At 33.6% G+C, this 17450-nt stretch overlaps 1 protein-coding gene across 1 annotated transcript in view; it reads right to left on the reverse strand.

The window, feature by feature from the left end:
• Positions 1 to 17450, reverse strand: part of LOC118277606 (eyes absent homolog 2) — a 57130-nt gene that overhangs the window by 17142 nt on the left and 22538 nt on the right. Inside the window, exons 2-3 of the mRNA XM_050696449.1 lie at positions 16224 to 16473; positions 8771 to 8814 (exon numbers count right to left, since the gene is read on the reverse strand). Coding sequence (XP_050552406.1) covers positions 8771 to 8814; positions 16224 to 16301 — 122 coding nt within the window. The 5' untranslated portion in view covers positions 16302 to 16473. The remainder of the gene's footprint in view (positions 1 to 8770; positions 8815 to 16223; positions 16474 to 17450) is intronic.

Below are 17450 nucleotides of genomic sequence, written 5' to 3' on the forward strand. Positions count from 1 at the left end.
ATTATATAGGTATAATACATACTTTACACGGGAATTGATCGGTGAAGTTTGGTGAACATAATATTATTAGGTACCTATACGTAATTGATTTATTTCATACTAGCGACCCGCCCCAGGTTGGCATGTGCAATGGTGATATATTATGCATGTATTATACGTATAAACCTTCCGCTTGAATCACTCGATCTATTAAAAAACCGGCCAAGTGCGAGTCGGACTCGCCCATGAAGGGTTCCGTAACAGCAACTAAATGACATAATATAAAAGTTATAAAATAACATGGTTTTACATAGTGTTTGTATGAACGACAAAGTTATATTTGCGGTTTTTGAAAATGTTTTATTTCTTAAAAACTAATAATGATATCTGGTTCAAACCAATTTTCGTTGTTAGTTTCTATTGAAATCTACAGCTTATATTTTTTTTAGTTTTCTCACTCTCTTATTTTAAAAGTTAGAGGGGGGGGGACACTCATTTTTCCACTTTGGAAGCGTCTAACTTTCAAACGGCTGATTTTGACGAAAAATGGTTTTAGGAACCTCAATGTATTTTTTAAAGACCTATCCATAGACACCCATCACGGATATGTTAGCTGAAAAAAAAATTTTTTTTGAATCAGTTCCATGTATGGAGTGTCCCCTTTAATTTTTCAATTTATCAATTTTTAAATTTCAAAATTCGAATAGCGGTTACCGAAATACATCAACCTACAAAGTTTCAACTATGTAGGCCCAACAGTTTCGGAAATAAATGGCTGTGACATACGGACGGACGGACAGACAGACATGACGAATCTATAAGGGTTCCGTTTTTTGCCATTTGGCTACGGAACCCTAAAAACGTATCAAAATCCGTTGCGTAGTTTTAAAGATTTAAGCATACAAAGGGACATAGGGACAGAAAAAGCGACTTTGTGTGTGACTTGGTGTGTCCTGGATACGCACGGGTTTATAACACAAAGAACACATTTTTTCGTACCAAAAACACCAAATTCGAATCAAACCCATAACCTTAAAATACTTCACCAAAATATCGCCAGTATTATATCAAAAAAAGAAATTTTAGAATTAACTTTACAAGAACTACAAGAATCACATAACGACCCAGACATAATATGCCTCTCCGAAACTTTTATCAAAAAGGACTACGAAAGCTACATTAAAATCCATGGTTATGAAATGGCATCTAGTTACTGTAGGGAAAAACAAAGAGGTGGAACCTGTATTTTTGCTAAAAAACACCTATTATTCAAAGACTTGCAATTTATTAAAACGTATGCCACGCAAAACACCTTTGAAGTTTGTGGAATAGAACTTACATATTACAAATTAATTATTATCTGTGTCTACAGAACACCCCAGTCAGACCCGAACCAATTCTTAATAAAACTAAATAGTCTCATGTATAATATATCTCAACAATATAAATCTAAAATTAAAATAGTCTTAGCGGGTGACTTGAATATTAACACCCTCAAAAAAGGTAATATCACTAATCAATTGCAGGATCTAGCGTACAACTATAATCTGAAATTTCACATTGATGTACCAACACGAAAGGCCTCATGTATAGATCACATTCTTAGTACCATTCACGACGCTACTGCTGCAGTCATTCCACTTCACTTATCTGACCACGAAACAGCACAAATGTTGACTATTCCTCTGAAACATAAAACCCAAAATCAAGCAATATATTATACCTACAAAAGAGATTATAGTTCCGATAATATCCGTAAGTTTAGAGAATGTCTTAGTAATCTTTTTTGGTCTGAAATATACACGGCAAACGATGCAAACGTAGCATTTAATCATTTTCATGAAACATACCGCCTATTTTACAACCTTTGTTTCCCTAAATTAAAAGTAAAAATAAATTTAAATAACAAAAAGAAGCAAAGTTGGATAAGTAAAGGCTTAAAAAAGAGTTGTAAAACAAAACGGTTACTGCGTCATCAATTTTATAAAAACAAAACCGCGATTAATAAAACTAAGTACCTTAAATATTCCAATCTCCTTAAAAAATGCATCTTTAACTCCAAAAGAAATGCAAATATCAAGTACATAGCTAAAAACGATAACAAGTGTAAAGCCACGTGGAATGTTATAAAAGACGAACTAAATAATGCAAACTCCATACATAATATAGAAAATATAAAACTTGCCAACACACTCATAACCAATCCAGTAGAAATAGCATCTGCATTTAATAATCATTATATAGATTCAACTAACAACTCAATGACATCTAACGTTAAAAGTAACTTTAGCAATAATGTAACTGTTGGTTCTATGTTCCTCCACTCAATGTCGATGACTGAAGTTAAGCAGGAAATAAGGCTTCTAAATAATACAAACTCGGAAGGATATGACGAGATTAACACAAAAATTATTAAAATTTGTGCCGACGAAATTATTGAAGTACTTACACACTTGATTAATTTGTCATTCTACGAGGGAACATTTCCAGAAGCTTTAAAGCTTTCTCTTGTTAAACCACTCTACAAGAAGGGTGACAAACAGCATCTAAACAATTACCGTCCTATTACTCTAATACCTATTTTATCTAAAATTTACGAAAAATGTATGTATAAAAGGATTGCAAGTTACTGTAACAAGTTTAATATTATACAAAAAGAGCAGCATGGCTTTCAAAAACGGAAATCTACAACGTTGGCAATCTACTCCCTCATAAATGCTATACTAACTAATGTCAATGATAACTATCTAACTACGGGATTATTCTTTGATTTGTCGAAAGCCTTCGACCTTGTCTCGCACGATCTACTACTGCAAAAGTTAGAAGCAATCGGAATTAGAGGGCCAACCTTAAAATGGATTAAATCATATTTGGACAACAGGCTACAATGCGTTACCATAACAAACGTTAATAGTGATAAAGAAGTAACGCAATACTCATCGGAATATAGATGTAATAGATTTGGCGTTCCACAGGGAAGCATATTAGGGCCGATATTATTCCTTATTTATATAAATGACATAATTAAAATAACAAAACACAAATGTGTATTATTCGCTGATGACATTTCTATTATTGTAACATCCAATAAAAAACTTAATAATATTCACGATCACGAAACTGACATCAACAACACAATTGATACCTTAATTAACTGGCTGAATGAACATAACTTAAAAATAAACCTTGATAAATCCGTGCAATAAAATAAATTAATATCTATATACAATTTAATAAATCGAATAATCATAAATTTAACTTGCAATTAAATATACCCAAAATTAAACCTGTAACACACACAAAGTTCTTAGGAGTTGTGATCGATGAAGATTTAAACTGGAAAGTCCATATCGACAATATCTCAAGCAAAATAAATAAATTCGTGTATGCTCTTAGACAAGTAAGGAAAAGTACTAATCTAAAAACTGCCATTTTAGCCTACCATGCTTATGTGGAGTCTATACTACGGTATGGACTAATAATATGGGGTAACAGCACGGACCAAAATAGAACATTTGTTGCTCAAAAAAAATGCATTAGGGCTCTATACGGACTTCAACCAGAGGAATCATGTCAGCCAGTATTTAAGAAACTTGGCTTGTTACCGCTACCTTGCCTGTACATTAATGAAATTTGCATGTTTGTATGGAAACATAGGGAGTTATTTAAAACAGCAAACGATTTAAATCCTCGAAGCCGACGAGACCCTCACAGACTCGTACTAAACACTGCTCCGAGGCTTACCAAGTATAATAAAAGCTGCTTATATATGTGTGTCCGCATCTTTAACAAGCTACCTCCTAATATAAAAATGTTGAATACAAGACATGCCTTCAAGGCTCAACTGTATAAATGGCTAATTGATAAAAACTTCTACTGTATAAAACAATTATTTGAACAAGAATAGCTAGTGGATTTTGTATAATTTTTTTGTGTAATTCTAAATATTTGCATGCTATAATTTATTTTGGCAAAACATGTCTGCTCTATGTTTATACTGTAAGACCATATTATACCATGTTTTATGCAAATAAATATATTATTATATTATTATTAACATAAATCTAAGTAGAAGAACACGCTGTGAGATATAATCTACCTAAATATAGTATTTAACAAAAAGCTGGTCATTAACTAAAAACAACCGTTTACTCACGCAAATATTCCGAGAAAAGCTCTACTAGTTTCGAGTCACAGAGGGACTCTTCACGAAGCGTAGTATTAAGAGTAAAGCGTTGTTTTTAGTATGTCTCACTTAAAATATTTAAAAAACACAGCTGTTCATTATTGTTGTTAGTTCATATTTCTATTTAGTCAAATATTCTTTTTTATTAGTTATTAAGACATAACAATATCAAGGCTTCCGTTCTAAGCTATAAATATAATTTCCGAACACGATACCAAACAAAAGATTAATCGTATTCGAAAGAACATAAGAATCGAGATTCGGTTACATCAAAGTCTTCGTCAATCTGATTTATTTCTATAACATAAATAAAACTGGACCAGCAATCATTATGAACAGTAAATAATACAGTATTTATAAAATCAAGAGGCTGGAACTGGCTGAACACCGGTGTGCCTTTGTCTAAAAAATGGCGCTTGTTTATATTAGTTCCCGCCTTTTTCAAGTGTCACTTTGCTTCACTTCGGCGATTGGAACAACACTATCATATATCAAAAGCCCGAATTTTACAGTTAATGTTTAGCATTGTCACTATATTTTTAATTGAAAGTCTTTTTTTATGTTTTCGGCTCTTTTTCAATGGATTCCTTTTACTTTTTACTCGCGGTAGTCATCGTAAAATGTCGTTAATTTAGTCCAACAAAAGACTTCAAACGTTTTAATAGTCCGCCATGCTTGACATTCCATATGGCGCGAAGATAGTTGTCACATTTTTAGTTTTATGTTCCGGGTGAATTGGCGTTTGAAATATGCGGCCTCGGCGATTAAGATGTTGGCTTTTGATTTGTTGAATGGTTTCCAAGATAATTTTTGAGGGAAAGTTTCGCTGAGGTTTTATAAATGATTAACGTTTATTTCTTTATCTAAATTCATATTGCCATTCATCAACTGTTAAGTACTTGACCACTTTTTGACAAAAGTCATTATTTTAGAAACGTATAGCTAGCTAAATTTACTAAATGCGGTTCTGATTTGGTGATATGATATCGATAGGTTACCTAAAATTTAACTCTAACGAACGATACGAAAAGCAAATCCTTTAATTTCACAATTCACAGCTCGTACCATTTAAAACGCACATAACAATCACAATAAAAGTCCACACAGTACAAGAGCCCACTAAATTAAAAAGGCACGTGTTTATATAGTGTAATAACAAATACTGAAGCATAAACTTTACTTTAAGAGCGAAACAATAAACCCTCAGTGCCCTTTGACAGGAACAAAATACGGCACACTCCGTGAAGAGACTCTTTGTTCTTATGGTGCCCTAGTACTCACGGCTCGTCAAGATACCCTAATCTGAGTAATCTGTATTGCTTTTTCAATACATTTTCGACTTTATTAACAAAACGTTAGAGACGATTTGTGAAAAATAGAATGCGGTATAAGTATACCTATTATAAAAATAAGTTATTGTTAGATTAGACTGATTTATTAATATGACTATAATTTTCTGATTGATTACGATTGAACATTAGGCCTTTGCGGTGATAAAAATGTCAAGTTATTCGCAATTCGTGCGTGGGTTGGTCAACTTATAATTTATGACCGTTGATAGGAGACTTCCTACCTACCTAAACCCTGATTTTTTATGGAATAGGATGATGGAGTGGATCATTGCTTAGGTAAACCGTATGTTGGTTGGCAATAGTTGTTATACAACAAGCTGAAGATCGACTTCAGTAGCGCGATCTCTTGTCGACGATGGCTGATGACTATGTGTAGTACTTGTGTATAAGTCCTTAAAGTAATTATATACATATTTCTAAACCAAAACAATAATTACAATCACTAAGGATCCCGAAATCGGTGGCCCTTCCCGCCATTTGGCCGCCACGTGTCAACTTGGCGTTAAAAATCTATTAATTGCATTTTTTGTCATCTGCCAAATTTTTTTTGTTTCGAAAAAATCTTACAGATGTCTGAAATGAGTAATGTAAGGGTTAAAAATAAATATTCTAATTTATTGCTGCTACTAGATATTGGGTTTAGTTAAATGTTTCTAATTTGTGACTGTGTGATGATTAAGAAGAGATGTATTTTAGTTAAAAAAATATATAATTTATGTCCTAAGTCATTCAATTTGGTTACTTAAAACATATAAACTACACATATTTTCCTGATTAACACCTAGCTTCACTGATGGACAGACTGACGACGGGCAATTCAATTTGACGTTTCAAAAATGCCTAATTTAGGATTAATTTAAATAGATGAATTGACTTTGACTGTGATTTTGCTGTGCCCTAACAGGGTCCATGATCTGTACTTAGCTCTAAGCCTCTTTAAACATCTTTGTTAACATTATGGAATGCAAATAAATATATGAATATATGAATATGAATATGATTTATTGAACTAAAATAGAAATAGAGTAATTCATTTAAAATCCAGTCTCATTATGACAAAAACACAAAACGCAACGCCGAATTAAATGATGAAACGCAACGTAAAAAAAACAGACGTCAAAAATGTTATCTTTTTAAAAACATTTGAAGAAATAGAATGAGTTCCATTCATATTTGAACGTACGTGCACGGGAGGATATAAATAAAAAAATAACAACAAAACATCAACAGACTCGGCACTCAAGACATACGATACTTCAGATCCTGCTTGACGCAAGTACAAAACTATAGCGCATAACGTAACGGAATTGCGTCAAAAAATTGATTTATATCGCTCAAAACACACTTCGGATCATTATTTTTCTACCATTCATTATTTCAGTTTCGAACAACGTTTAAAAAGTTAGGAATGTCATGTTAACTACTAATTAACCTAACTAATATGCTGCCTAAAACGGAATGCGACCGTCAGATGCCAAACGCTGTTCTTTTTTTAAATGTTCGCGCCGCAAAGGAATTTTCGGAACGCATTTTTTTTTCTATGCTTTCGATTGATAAAATATTGCTTTTTGTGAATGGAATTCTAAATAAAAATAGGTACTTACATTTGAATAAACAGTAAGTTTATGAAGATTAATTATTTCTATTAATATAATTAATTTGTGTAAATGCTCGCTATCGGTATGTTATTTTTTGTGAAAGCAGAATGCTTGTCGTGTCGGACTATCCAACATGTCAGCGAGTAAGATCATAAATTACGTTGAGGTGACATGAGAGAAAAAAAAAACAACGTGAGTTAGTATTGTCTACCAACCTATTTGCTCTTGACTAGTTGTTTTGTTAGTTTAATTTATATTTTTGTAATTAGGGAAACTCTTGCTTGTAACCTGACATTGAGAGACAGATTAGTTAGCGTTTGGCAAAGGATAGAAAGACCACCTAGAAAGAATATTTTATAGTACTTACATTACTATAAAATAAATAGGCCACTGTACAATGTACGCCCACTTTTCACAATGTATGTTATAACTCCCATCTAATAGGGGTGAGCCCATTGCCATATACCGCGCACATTTCCAGACTCCGTGGTACTACTGAGAAATTTCCGAAAACTCGAATAAAATACAGCAATTCTTTGGCCTCCATTCTAAACCTCAATCATCACTTCACAAACAAAAAAACCTTTTATAACTATCATCAACACCAGCTTAACCCAAGAAATCCAACAATCAAATCAGATCAGAACGATTGCAAAAAAATCTCAAAAATCTATTGAAAGATAGAAAATCGTAATGTAACATAAAACCTTATTGTGTGCCAGCTTCCTTTGATGACGGCGTGATAATACGGACAGGGGGCGTGCAGTAGTTTTATTAAGTAGCTCTTTTCCCGGCAATTGTGCGCTTACAATACCAGGATTACAGAGGATTAAGGACCCTTCGCATTGTGTTTTGAGGAGCTGTGACGGTCACGAGCCTCTATTTTGGTGTAAACTTTAATTTTGTAGCGTGAGTGGAGTTGAGTGCTTGTTGAGTTCTGATACCCTGGTGCATGCGTTTGATTAAACTGTTGAGTGTTTTGGTAGTTGGTGAAGAGAATTAATAGGGTGATTTGTAAGAATACAAGTGAATTTGTTGTAGTTATTGCTATTACGAATCATCATCAACCATGTTTGAAAAAATATTTACGAAAGAAACTTTGCGAAAGGGTTGTATTGAGTGATATTGGTGTAAAATAAAAATCACGATTGTTCTCTTTTGACTTTGATTAAATGGGTATATGTATTAATTAAAACTTGACAAAGTATAAAGCCAATAATATTATACGAAAAGATGGGATCCCATTGTCCACTGGCTTATTTCCAATTACGTTGAATTACCTAATATTATAAAGTGGTCTAATATCTGCCAACCCCTCGAATAACAATAGGCGTGACATTGTTTATTGATTAGCTAACATAATACACAATTCACCCTTATAAATATTCTGGTACGATAGAAAGAGGCGGAGACTGTACTGGTACTATGACTACTATGCATCTGATTCACAGATGAAATTTAATGTTTATAATTATTGGTAGAATGCTTTCATCAATCGATTGTTAAGCATATTTACAAAAAAATAGTTAAGTATATCACAGGTTTTGAAGAAAATCCCAACCTCCTATTAAGTTAGGTATCAAAATACCTTAAACTTTTTATGGTACAAGAGTATTTTTTAAGATAATTAATTTTATTAAAATATTGTAACTTACCGATCCGATACATCGGTGCCCGTGTCAGGTCTTGGCCTTTTTGCCTGTAACAAGTACAGAAAGAAATAAGACTAGGAACATTTAGTGACATATGAAAAAGTACAACTCATGCAACGTGCAAAGCGTGCTAAGGGTCTAATAAAAATAAAATAAAATAAAATTTAATAAAATAAAATAAAATAAAATAAAATAAAATAAAGATTAGATTTAAATAAAATAAAAATTAAATAAAATTTAGTTAAAGCTAAAATTATTATAGCATAAAGGATAAATTTATTCCGGACTCTATGAAATTACTTTTGGAATAAAAAGATACTTGTTTTGATAAAATTGCTCAATGCGTGAAAAGGGATTTGATTCATAAGCGTGCCCGTTATATGTACCTATATCTAAACAGCATTAATCTGACCATCGTAAAACTAAAATCGAGAGGAGATATCGAATAGGTATTCTAAACTGCTGAAGGGACCGGGATGAAAATGGGGGATGGAACAGGGGTAGATTATGGGCTAAAATAACTCATTGGCTACGTTTCAATTTTAAAGTCAAAGCATTTATTTCAATTAATCCTAAATAAGGCACTTTTAAAACGTCAAATTGAATTTTCCGTCAGTCTGTCTGTTAGTGAAGCTCGTTACAAAGTGTAGCTTCGAATGGAGAAGAACGAGCAAGAAACTCCATCGTTACTCTTTTTAAATAAATCTAAACAATTTAACCACTATTTATTACTGAACTACAAATCACGACTTCCACCAAACTTTACTACGAGTACAGCTCATTAATAGAACCAGTCACCTCCACTCGTTTGTATTTAGCGACATTTTTTCCCAAACATCTCTCGCCCTTCTCGGAAGCACATTGTACGGAACGAAGAATGGTCACTATTGTCCACCGCCGATGTCCACGGGATGTGCAGTGAACGAATTAAGACATCCATGTGTCATGAACGGGGACAGAAGTGGACTGTCACAATGAAAATTAGCATAACATTTTTGTTTTTTTGATTTCAATAATATTATATTACGTTTTATGGTATAAGCCGATAAACGAGCAGGCAAATCACCTGATGATAACCAATCACCGCGTCCATGGACACCCAAAACGCCAAAGGCGTTACAAATGCGTTGCCGGTTGCCTTTTAGGGGTTAGGAATTTAAAGGTTATTGAAGAATCGGGGATTGGGAAGATTGGGAAGGGGTGTAATTGGGCCTCCAGTAACCTCACATACACGAAACACTCCGCAAGCGTTGTTTAATGTCAGTTTTCTGTGAGGCCGTGGTATCACTCTGGTCAAATTCGCGCCAAAGCATGCTGGCTCTCCCACTTACTTCACTTTCAGGTACATCGTGATTTTTTATTTAAAGTAAAAATTGGTTTGATTTAAATAAATAAAGTGTTACCTAGGCAAGGACTTTCGAGGAACTAAAGGCCTGGTATAATATGTTTTCTTATATTTTGGAAACGTTTAAATTATTCAAAAATGTTTCAAAATTTGTTATTTATTTATTTTATAAATTATTCAAAAATGTTTCAAAATTTGTTATTTTCCAAAATGACACAACATGATCTACTTAACATGATAATGAATAAATCGATCGCAATCAATTATCTGTGCTACTTGATTTTTTAATTACCATAGATGAGGAAGGTTACAGATAACATATTATGTAACATAGATGCCGATCTATGATAATCTTGTTTATTTGTATATAAACTCATAAATTAGGCCTTATCTAAAGTCTATAAAGTTTATTTTTCTTAATTGGCATTCAAATTCGCATTATCGACCTTGAACTAGATTTATTTGTTCCTATTCTGTTTGATCTAGTATCTAGACACATGTTTTACAATATATAATTATTTATTTAGTAGGTGTATATTAATTCATATATTTCCACGAAAATTATATCTTGTGAAACATGTCTTTTTTGAGATTATTGGTAAAATCATCCAATGACTGCTCCCGCCTTGGGCGAGAGTGTCAGACTCTTACAGACTAAAAACCATTTGTACCTACTCCTGCTTGTCGAGCCGGAGCCCCGGTAACCTGCTAAGAAGTCCGAAGCTTCGGGGTAATACGTAGCGGTGTAGTTGTTATAGACTAGTTAAAAATTATCTTTTAAAAAGGGAGGTAGTTAGCAATTCTGTTAGTTCTAGTCTTTCTCTCTTCTCCAAAAGATCATTTTATGATCATACACTGGCTTGTTTGATTCTCTGTGCTAATTATTGTACCGTGTCTAGTGCATAGTTTTGTATTGTTAATTTTAATCACATCTTCTTCCCACAAAATTAGCGTTTCATACCTATTGCGACATATTATTTAATGTAGTGTTATATTTGTATGAATATTGATTATATGTTAATATAAACCTGACCTACACCGGCTGGTATAAAATGAATTCCTTGCATTTATCTACAAAATCATTTTAAAGTTTTACATTGACATTTAGGAGATACCTACCATCATTGATGTGATAAGACAAACTGTGAATGTTAAAATTAAACTAATTTAATTTATTTTATCTTAACTGTGAAGTCAAGGGTTTTTGTTCAGCTGTAGCCTTTTGCCGATTGGTGATAATGATAATTTAAAACTTTAAGCCAAAGATATATCTTTGGCTTAGTTCTAGTAGGTATACTAGGGGGCAAATATGTCCGACAAAATGTATCGGCGACATGTCTAGAATAAAATTGGAGTGTCTGTTTGTAATAACTGCTTTTTATTACACGTATAATTATGAATACCTATACTATACATACAAAACATACACCTAACTATAAGTAATATTTTTTACAATTTTTGTCTGTCTGTCTGTGTGTTGTGGCTAATCTCTGAAATAGCTGGGCCGATTTTGACGAGAATCTTAATGGCAGGTAGCTGACCGACTAACGAGAAACTTAGGCTACTTTTATTACTCACTAAGTCCGTAATCCACGTGACCGAAGTCACGGGCATTAGCCAGTTACATTATATATGAGAAAATAAATAAACAAATGACATAATGAGAGCCTTGGTATACCTAGGTCAACATCAGTTTAGTTCTGTATTCATGTATTTATTGTTGACAATCATGTTTATTTATTATTGTTTAGTAATTTCAAATTAATGATCTGCTTTAGATAATAAACCTAGGACACTAAGGTTAAAGATACGACTAATTTATTAATATATTTTATTTACCGATACACATAAGAAGAACGGATAAAATGATAGATTCAAATTGTTTAGGTAAATGAATACTTTCAACTAAATCTATTCGTACATCTTATTTCATTATTTGTATTATAAATCCCAGGGGGTGGGCCTCGCGTTTCGCGCGTGCCCCAAAGGGCCATCAGACCACCACAGATGGGGTCCAGTAGCGCTGATGCCTGATCCGGAGCTGCGGACTACCTAGCAGGTTTACCGGGGCTCCGGTTTGAAAAGCAGGAGTAGAAACGGGGTGGTTTTAGTCTAGAGAAGTCATTGAATGTTTTTCCCCACTCAAAAAAAACCCCTTCTGGGACAGACAGACTAAAAAGCGTGACAATACTGTATATTCTTATCAATTATCAATAACAACTACCAATAATAACTAAAATACACTTCCATAACTCACACTAAACTACCAATGAAACGGTTAATGTAATATAACGGTGTAGAAGTTAAAACTAACCGAGATTTGAGATAACGTTCAAAGTTATAAATAATAAAACTCCTAACTGTCACCTCGTTCGATCAAGATTAACTTAACAACATTAATAAAATTTCTAAGGTGAACCGAAAACCGGGTGATGTGACGTCACCAATTATCAGGTTAGGCTATGGGTATAGGCATAGGTGGTATATTATTGTAGGCTTTCTATTTAGTTTCCTATGTTTAGGATTATCTAGACTTAGAGGATATTCCGATACTGAATAGCAATTAATCACATAACTTGTATGATTTGGAAAAATAGGTTAAAGTGGTGTTCATTATTTTCTTAAATGCAGATATTAGCTCGATCTTTATTTAATTCCTACAGATTATCCAAAATATTTCCTAATGACCGTCTCATCCTTTTAGCTCTACCAAAACTACCAGGGCAACAGTGATCCGAGAAGCTATCCTGTGAGAAAATACATGAATTACAGGGTAGATTCCTCGATAGTAGTAGGTATATGTATTTTCCATTAAATAAAACATTTCTACTAGCCCTTCAGATTTTCCGAGCTTTCTATAAAGTATACTTACCTAACAAAATTCCAAAACATTTCCTAATGACCGTCTCATCCCTCAAGCTCGCTACCAGGACCACAGTGATCCAAAGGAGGTATCGTGTGAGAAAGGACGTAAATCACCGGGCGCATTCCTCTCGAGGTGTGAGGCCGCCCGATCTCCCGATAACTCGGGCTAATTTATACGTTTTACGCGGCGACAACGCGCCTGAACGGGCGGTTGAATACAGGCTGTGTCGTTTTGAATTATTTTATTACGATATGTTAATATTTTATTATTTTAAAATTGCACTCGTTTTAACTCCATATTTTTCATGATTACAGATTTATTTAATGCTAATATCATGTTTCTTCTAATTTTAAAATTGATCTCTACTGTACCAATATAATTTGGCTTCTGTATTGACAGATGTTATAAAATAAAAGGATTAATAATTTCCATTGTAGGTATTTTACGAATAATTACGCATTGAATATTACATTTTATGAATAAATTAATGTGCATTACGTAAAATAATTGTCGTCAATCAAATCGGTACGTGCGATAAGATCGTGTTTATGATAGTGACTGTCATTAACTTTATTTATGCTAATACTTATTTATGCGTTAACCTGTGTAGGAAAGATAGACATCTATCTAGTAATAACTTGAGTACTACACCATAGATATTTATTTAATCAAGGAAATGTATGAATTCTTATTGCAACGTTTGTCTTTTTATGAAAAGGATTTAAAGTGACAAGATTTGTTTTATAAAAAATATTTCATGCCAATCATAATAAAACTAATTTTGATATTTTCAAATAAATAATATTCTATTCTTATGAAGCTGTTTTCACACTACTAAATAATAAAAATAAAAGAAATCCAAATTCGAAACGAGAACACGCTGTGTTCTAAACAAGCGTCAGAACAAAACGCTTCTTTATTTAAACGTAATTCGTTTATTGTTTTATCTGACTGCATATTTACGATCGGCGATGTATCGTCTCGCTCCCGCGTCGTAACATATAAATTATAAAATTTATCGACCGACCAATTTTATGTTTTATCTTTGATAATAACATGTGATATTGGCGATTATTAATAAGATCTTCGACTTTTTCGAGTTGTCGCGTGAACTGTCAATTTTAATAGTGATTTATTTTTTATCTGTCATTGTTTATTGTTCGGGCGCGTAATTTGTTTATGGTCTGAAGTGAGAATGGGGATCGTTTTGACACTTGTCATTTGTTTAATTGGGATTTCTTTTTTCTGTTGCCGTGGTCGTGGTGGTAAAATTGTTTTTGTAATTTTATTGATTAACATTTTTCTTCTTAGTTTTATGTTTTTTAATTAATTTTTGGGGTATTTTTACGTATGTTAAGTTTCTCAATTTATTAACCGTTAGTGCCTTACCACCACACTCAGAGTCATTTAATGGTAACTTAACCCAGCATTTTCCTTTTTTTGTCCGAAATCGTTGCTAAGGAATAGTTTAAATAATCACGAAATATCTTATGTTAGTGTTTATGTCTGAGCTAAAGTAAGTGGTCAAATGTTTTTAAAATATCCTAATTTTTGAGAGCAAATCTAGCTTTAAGTTGGTACGCGAATATTAATTTGCAAATCACCACAAAAAAACCGCTTCCTTCCCGCCAAAACACCACACATTTCCCGCACTTACACAAAGTAAGTCTGTTTTCGATTACATAAACAAAATGGAGTTAAGCCCAATCGATTTAAACGCGGGAACTTACAAGTTGTATCGAGAGAGACATCTCGGCCGATAAATCGCGCCGTGTTCAGCTATCAACTTGGACAAATTTGTTTTTATTGCTGTTATCTCTGGGTGGCTTTAGTTTTCGTTCCCTTGCCTTCTATTTGTTTCTTTGTTATAGTATTTTATGAGTGCGCTATACGTTAAAAATGCCCATTGAATTAAATTAATATCTCTATTATTTTTCGTGTTGTGTTCAGTTTTGTTGTTGCTAAGGTCAATGCGCTTTCGTTTGTGATTTGTGACCGGTTGTGTTTGATGATTTATTATAGTCTTTAATGAATCGTTTAATATTAACAAAATGTTTCTTGTTTCTACCATTTTTGTATTAATCATCGTCACAATTTGCATAGCAACAACACAGCTTTAAAGTCCATTTTAGAGACAACGTATTACCTTGAAATCATTTCACTCACACGTAGTCTAATCATCAGCGCAATTAGGCATTGTTACTCGCTAATCTTCATCGCATACCAAAATTAAACGATCAACCATCATGTAAGCCAATACTGCCTCGAAGTTATGAGAGCCTGGTATCAGGTGGCTAACGATCCTCTGTCCCGTAGGTACGTTACGACTTTTTAATGGTCACCATGAATGGGTAACATGAGATCTGAAGCCTCACCATCCTATACCACTTGGAAAACATAAACAGTTTTGTACAATGAGAACGATAAAATTTGGTTTTAGTTACGCTGGCCAGATAACGCTGTGAGTACATTAATCATGGCCGCCTGTGCCATAAAGTTCGTCTCGTCGTCTTGTCACTTGAATTGTTTTAAGTACATGTCTGTGACATAGATTTGGTAACAGGTAAATTCGTCCTGAACACGAACCTTCTTGTGAGTTCTTTGTAATTGATGATTCACGGTACATCCAGTTGTTCTGGAAGCTTTACGGTCTGAGTATGCATTGACTTATAAACTTCGGTAGCAATAACCCAGGATGTGTGGAGTATTCAGAACGATACCGATTTTTCTAGAAAAGAAAGAAGGTTCCTAGATGGTACAACGTGGGCGAGGAGATAGTTCATCTCAGTTGCAGATTGCTGGTACTACAATAAGCTTAATAAATAGGAGACTACGCTATCATGCATCATATTACACAAGCATATTATTAGGCCATACCGTGCATATAAAGTTAGAATTATAGCTAGTAAAACTAATGAAGTTTGTGCAGTGCATTGTGCAGGTTCATTCATACATAAAGTGCAAGTGTCGTGATACATTAATGTTGCTGTCAAATCGTACGAATTTTCTCGAAATTGAGTTTGAAAATATAATTTCTATACAACATCTAAAGCACTCAATTTCCTACAGAACATTTATTCACAGTGAGGATTTCCAAAATACAATTGTTTTTGAACGAAACGTTTGAAAGTTCGTAACCATAGACTCTGGCGATTATCTAGACCTCAGGTCAAAGTAGCGCCATCTATTATGCGAAAATGGAAATCCTCACAGCTCGTACGTTTGCTTATCAGAATGCATCTGACCTTTGGCTCGGCGTGGTCCAAGCTGCAGCGTGGGGAGGCGCCCCCTCCGAGGTAGCTACACGGCATCAGGGTCACCATTATTTACCCTCGTGGTAATGTCACACACAATGTCACTTTGACAGTTCTTTTGGCGGGAGATAGTTTTTGTGCTGTCATTTTGCGCTTACGGTTTCGTTTTTGAACGGTTCACTTTGTCTTTGGTTGGTTGTGTGATTTTGGTTAGTATTTCACAATCCATAGCTTGGATAACCTAGGAAGGAAATTGGTTTTAGATTCCTCAAAACTCTTTAAGATGTGAAGTCACCTAAATAAACCTAAACTTAATGAATGAATTCCTAAGTGTCTTCAGTCTTTTGAGCAGTGTGTAAAATGTATCATGAAGCATTTACGTTGAGAAGTTCTCATCAATATTTCTCAAGGCCACACGCCAAAATGTCATAACCAATTATAACGCTTCGCCGGTGGCTAGTTATCGAAAGCCACTTAGTCATCGCCCTACGGTGGTCGAAATAAAAATATATTTAGAAACAAAAATAAAAAAAAATTACACGCATGCCGGACGGACCACCCACGAAGTTATGTCAAACGCTGAACGGCCATGTTCATCAAGTTGTCAAATTGAGTTTGACATAATTGTGAACGAGCCTTTTTTGTAGAACCTCATCTGTATTCGTTGATAATCTGTGGCTTCTGTTTATGAGAATAGATACTTTTGATCGAGTACATAGTTAGGATAGTTTTTGCTACACGTTTAGGTAACAGAACTTGATAGGTTTTTCTAATATTTCAAGTATTTTAATATCAATTTGGTTTAGGTAGATATTATTACTATGTTCTTTAATTTAAATTATATCTAAATACTTAATCAATCACAATTATTCTTCCTCAGATTAATCTCAATTCAAATAGATACGAATCCATCGATTCTAGATTCGAAACCCTTAAGTTTTACTTCCTAAAACTTATCCCTATTCCAAATAAAACCTCAAAAATACTGGCCCAATCAGACCATAAACAATCCTTAAAAAACAAAGAAAAAAGTATAAAAACCTTTTTTCTAATAATTTACGTTCTATTCCACGCTACTAGATTTGGAAGGGAACGTTTTTATGTTTAAAATTATAAAATGTCTGTCTATCTTTTTGTTGCAGTGAAGTAGAAAATGTGTGGTTTAACTTTCAAGTAGATATTACAGCTGGTTGATCTTCTTTAAGCCTCCTTTAGTTT

Source organism: Spodoptera frugiperda, chromosome 10, assembly GCF_023101765.2.
Source record: "Spodoptera frugiperda isolate SF20-4 chromosome 10, AGI-APGP_CSIRO_Sfru_2.0, whole genome shotgun sequence".
Classification (NCBI taxonomy): Eukaryota; Metazoa; Arthropoda; class Insecta; order Lepidoptera; family Noctuidae; genus Spodoptera; species Spodoptera frugiperda.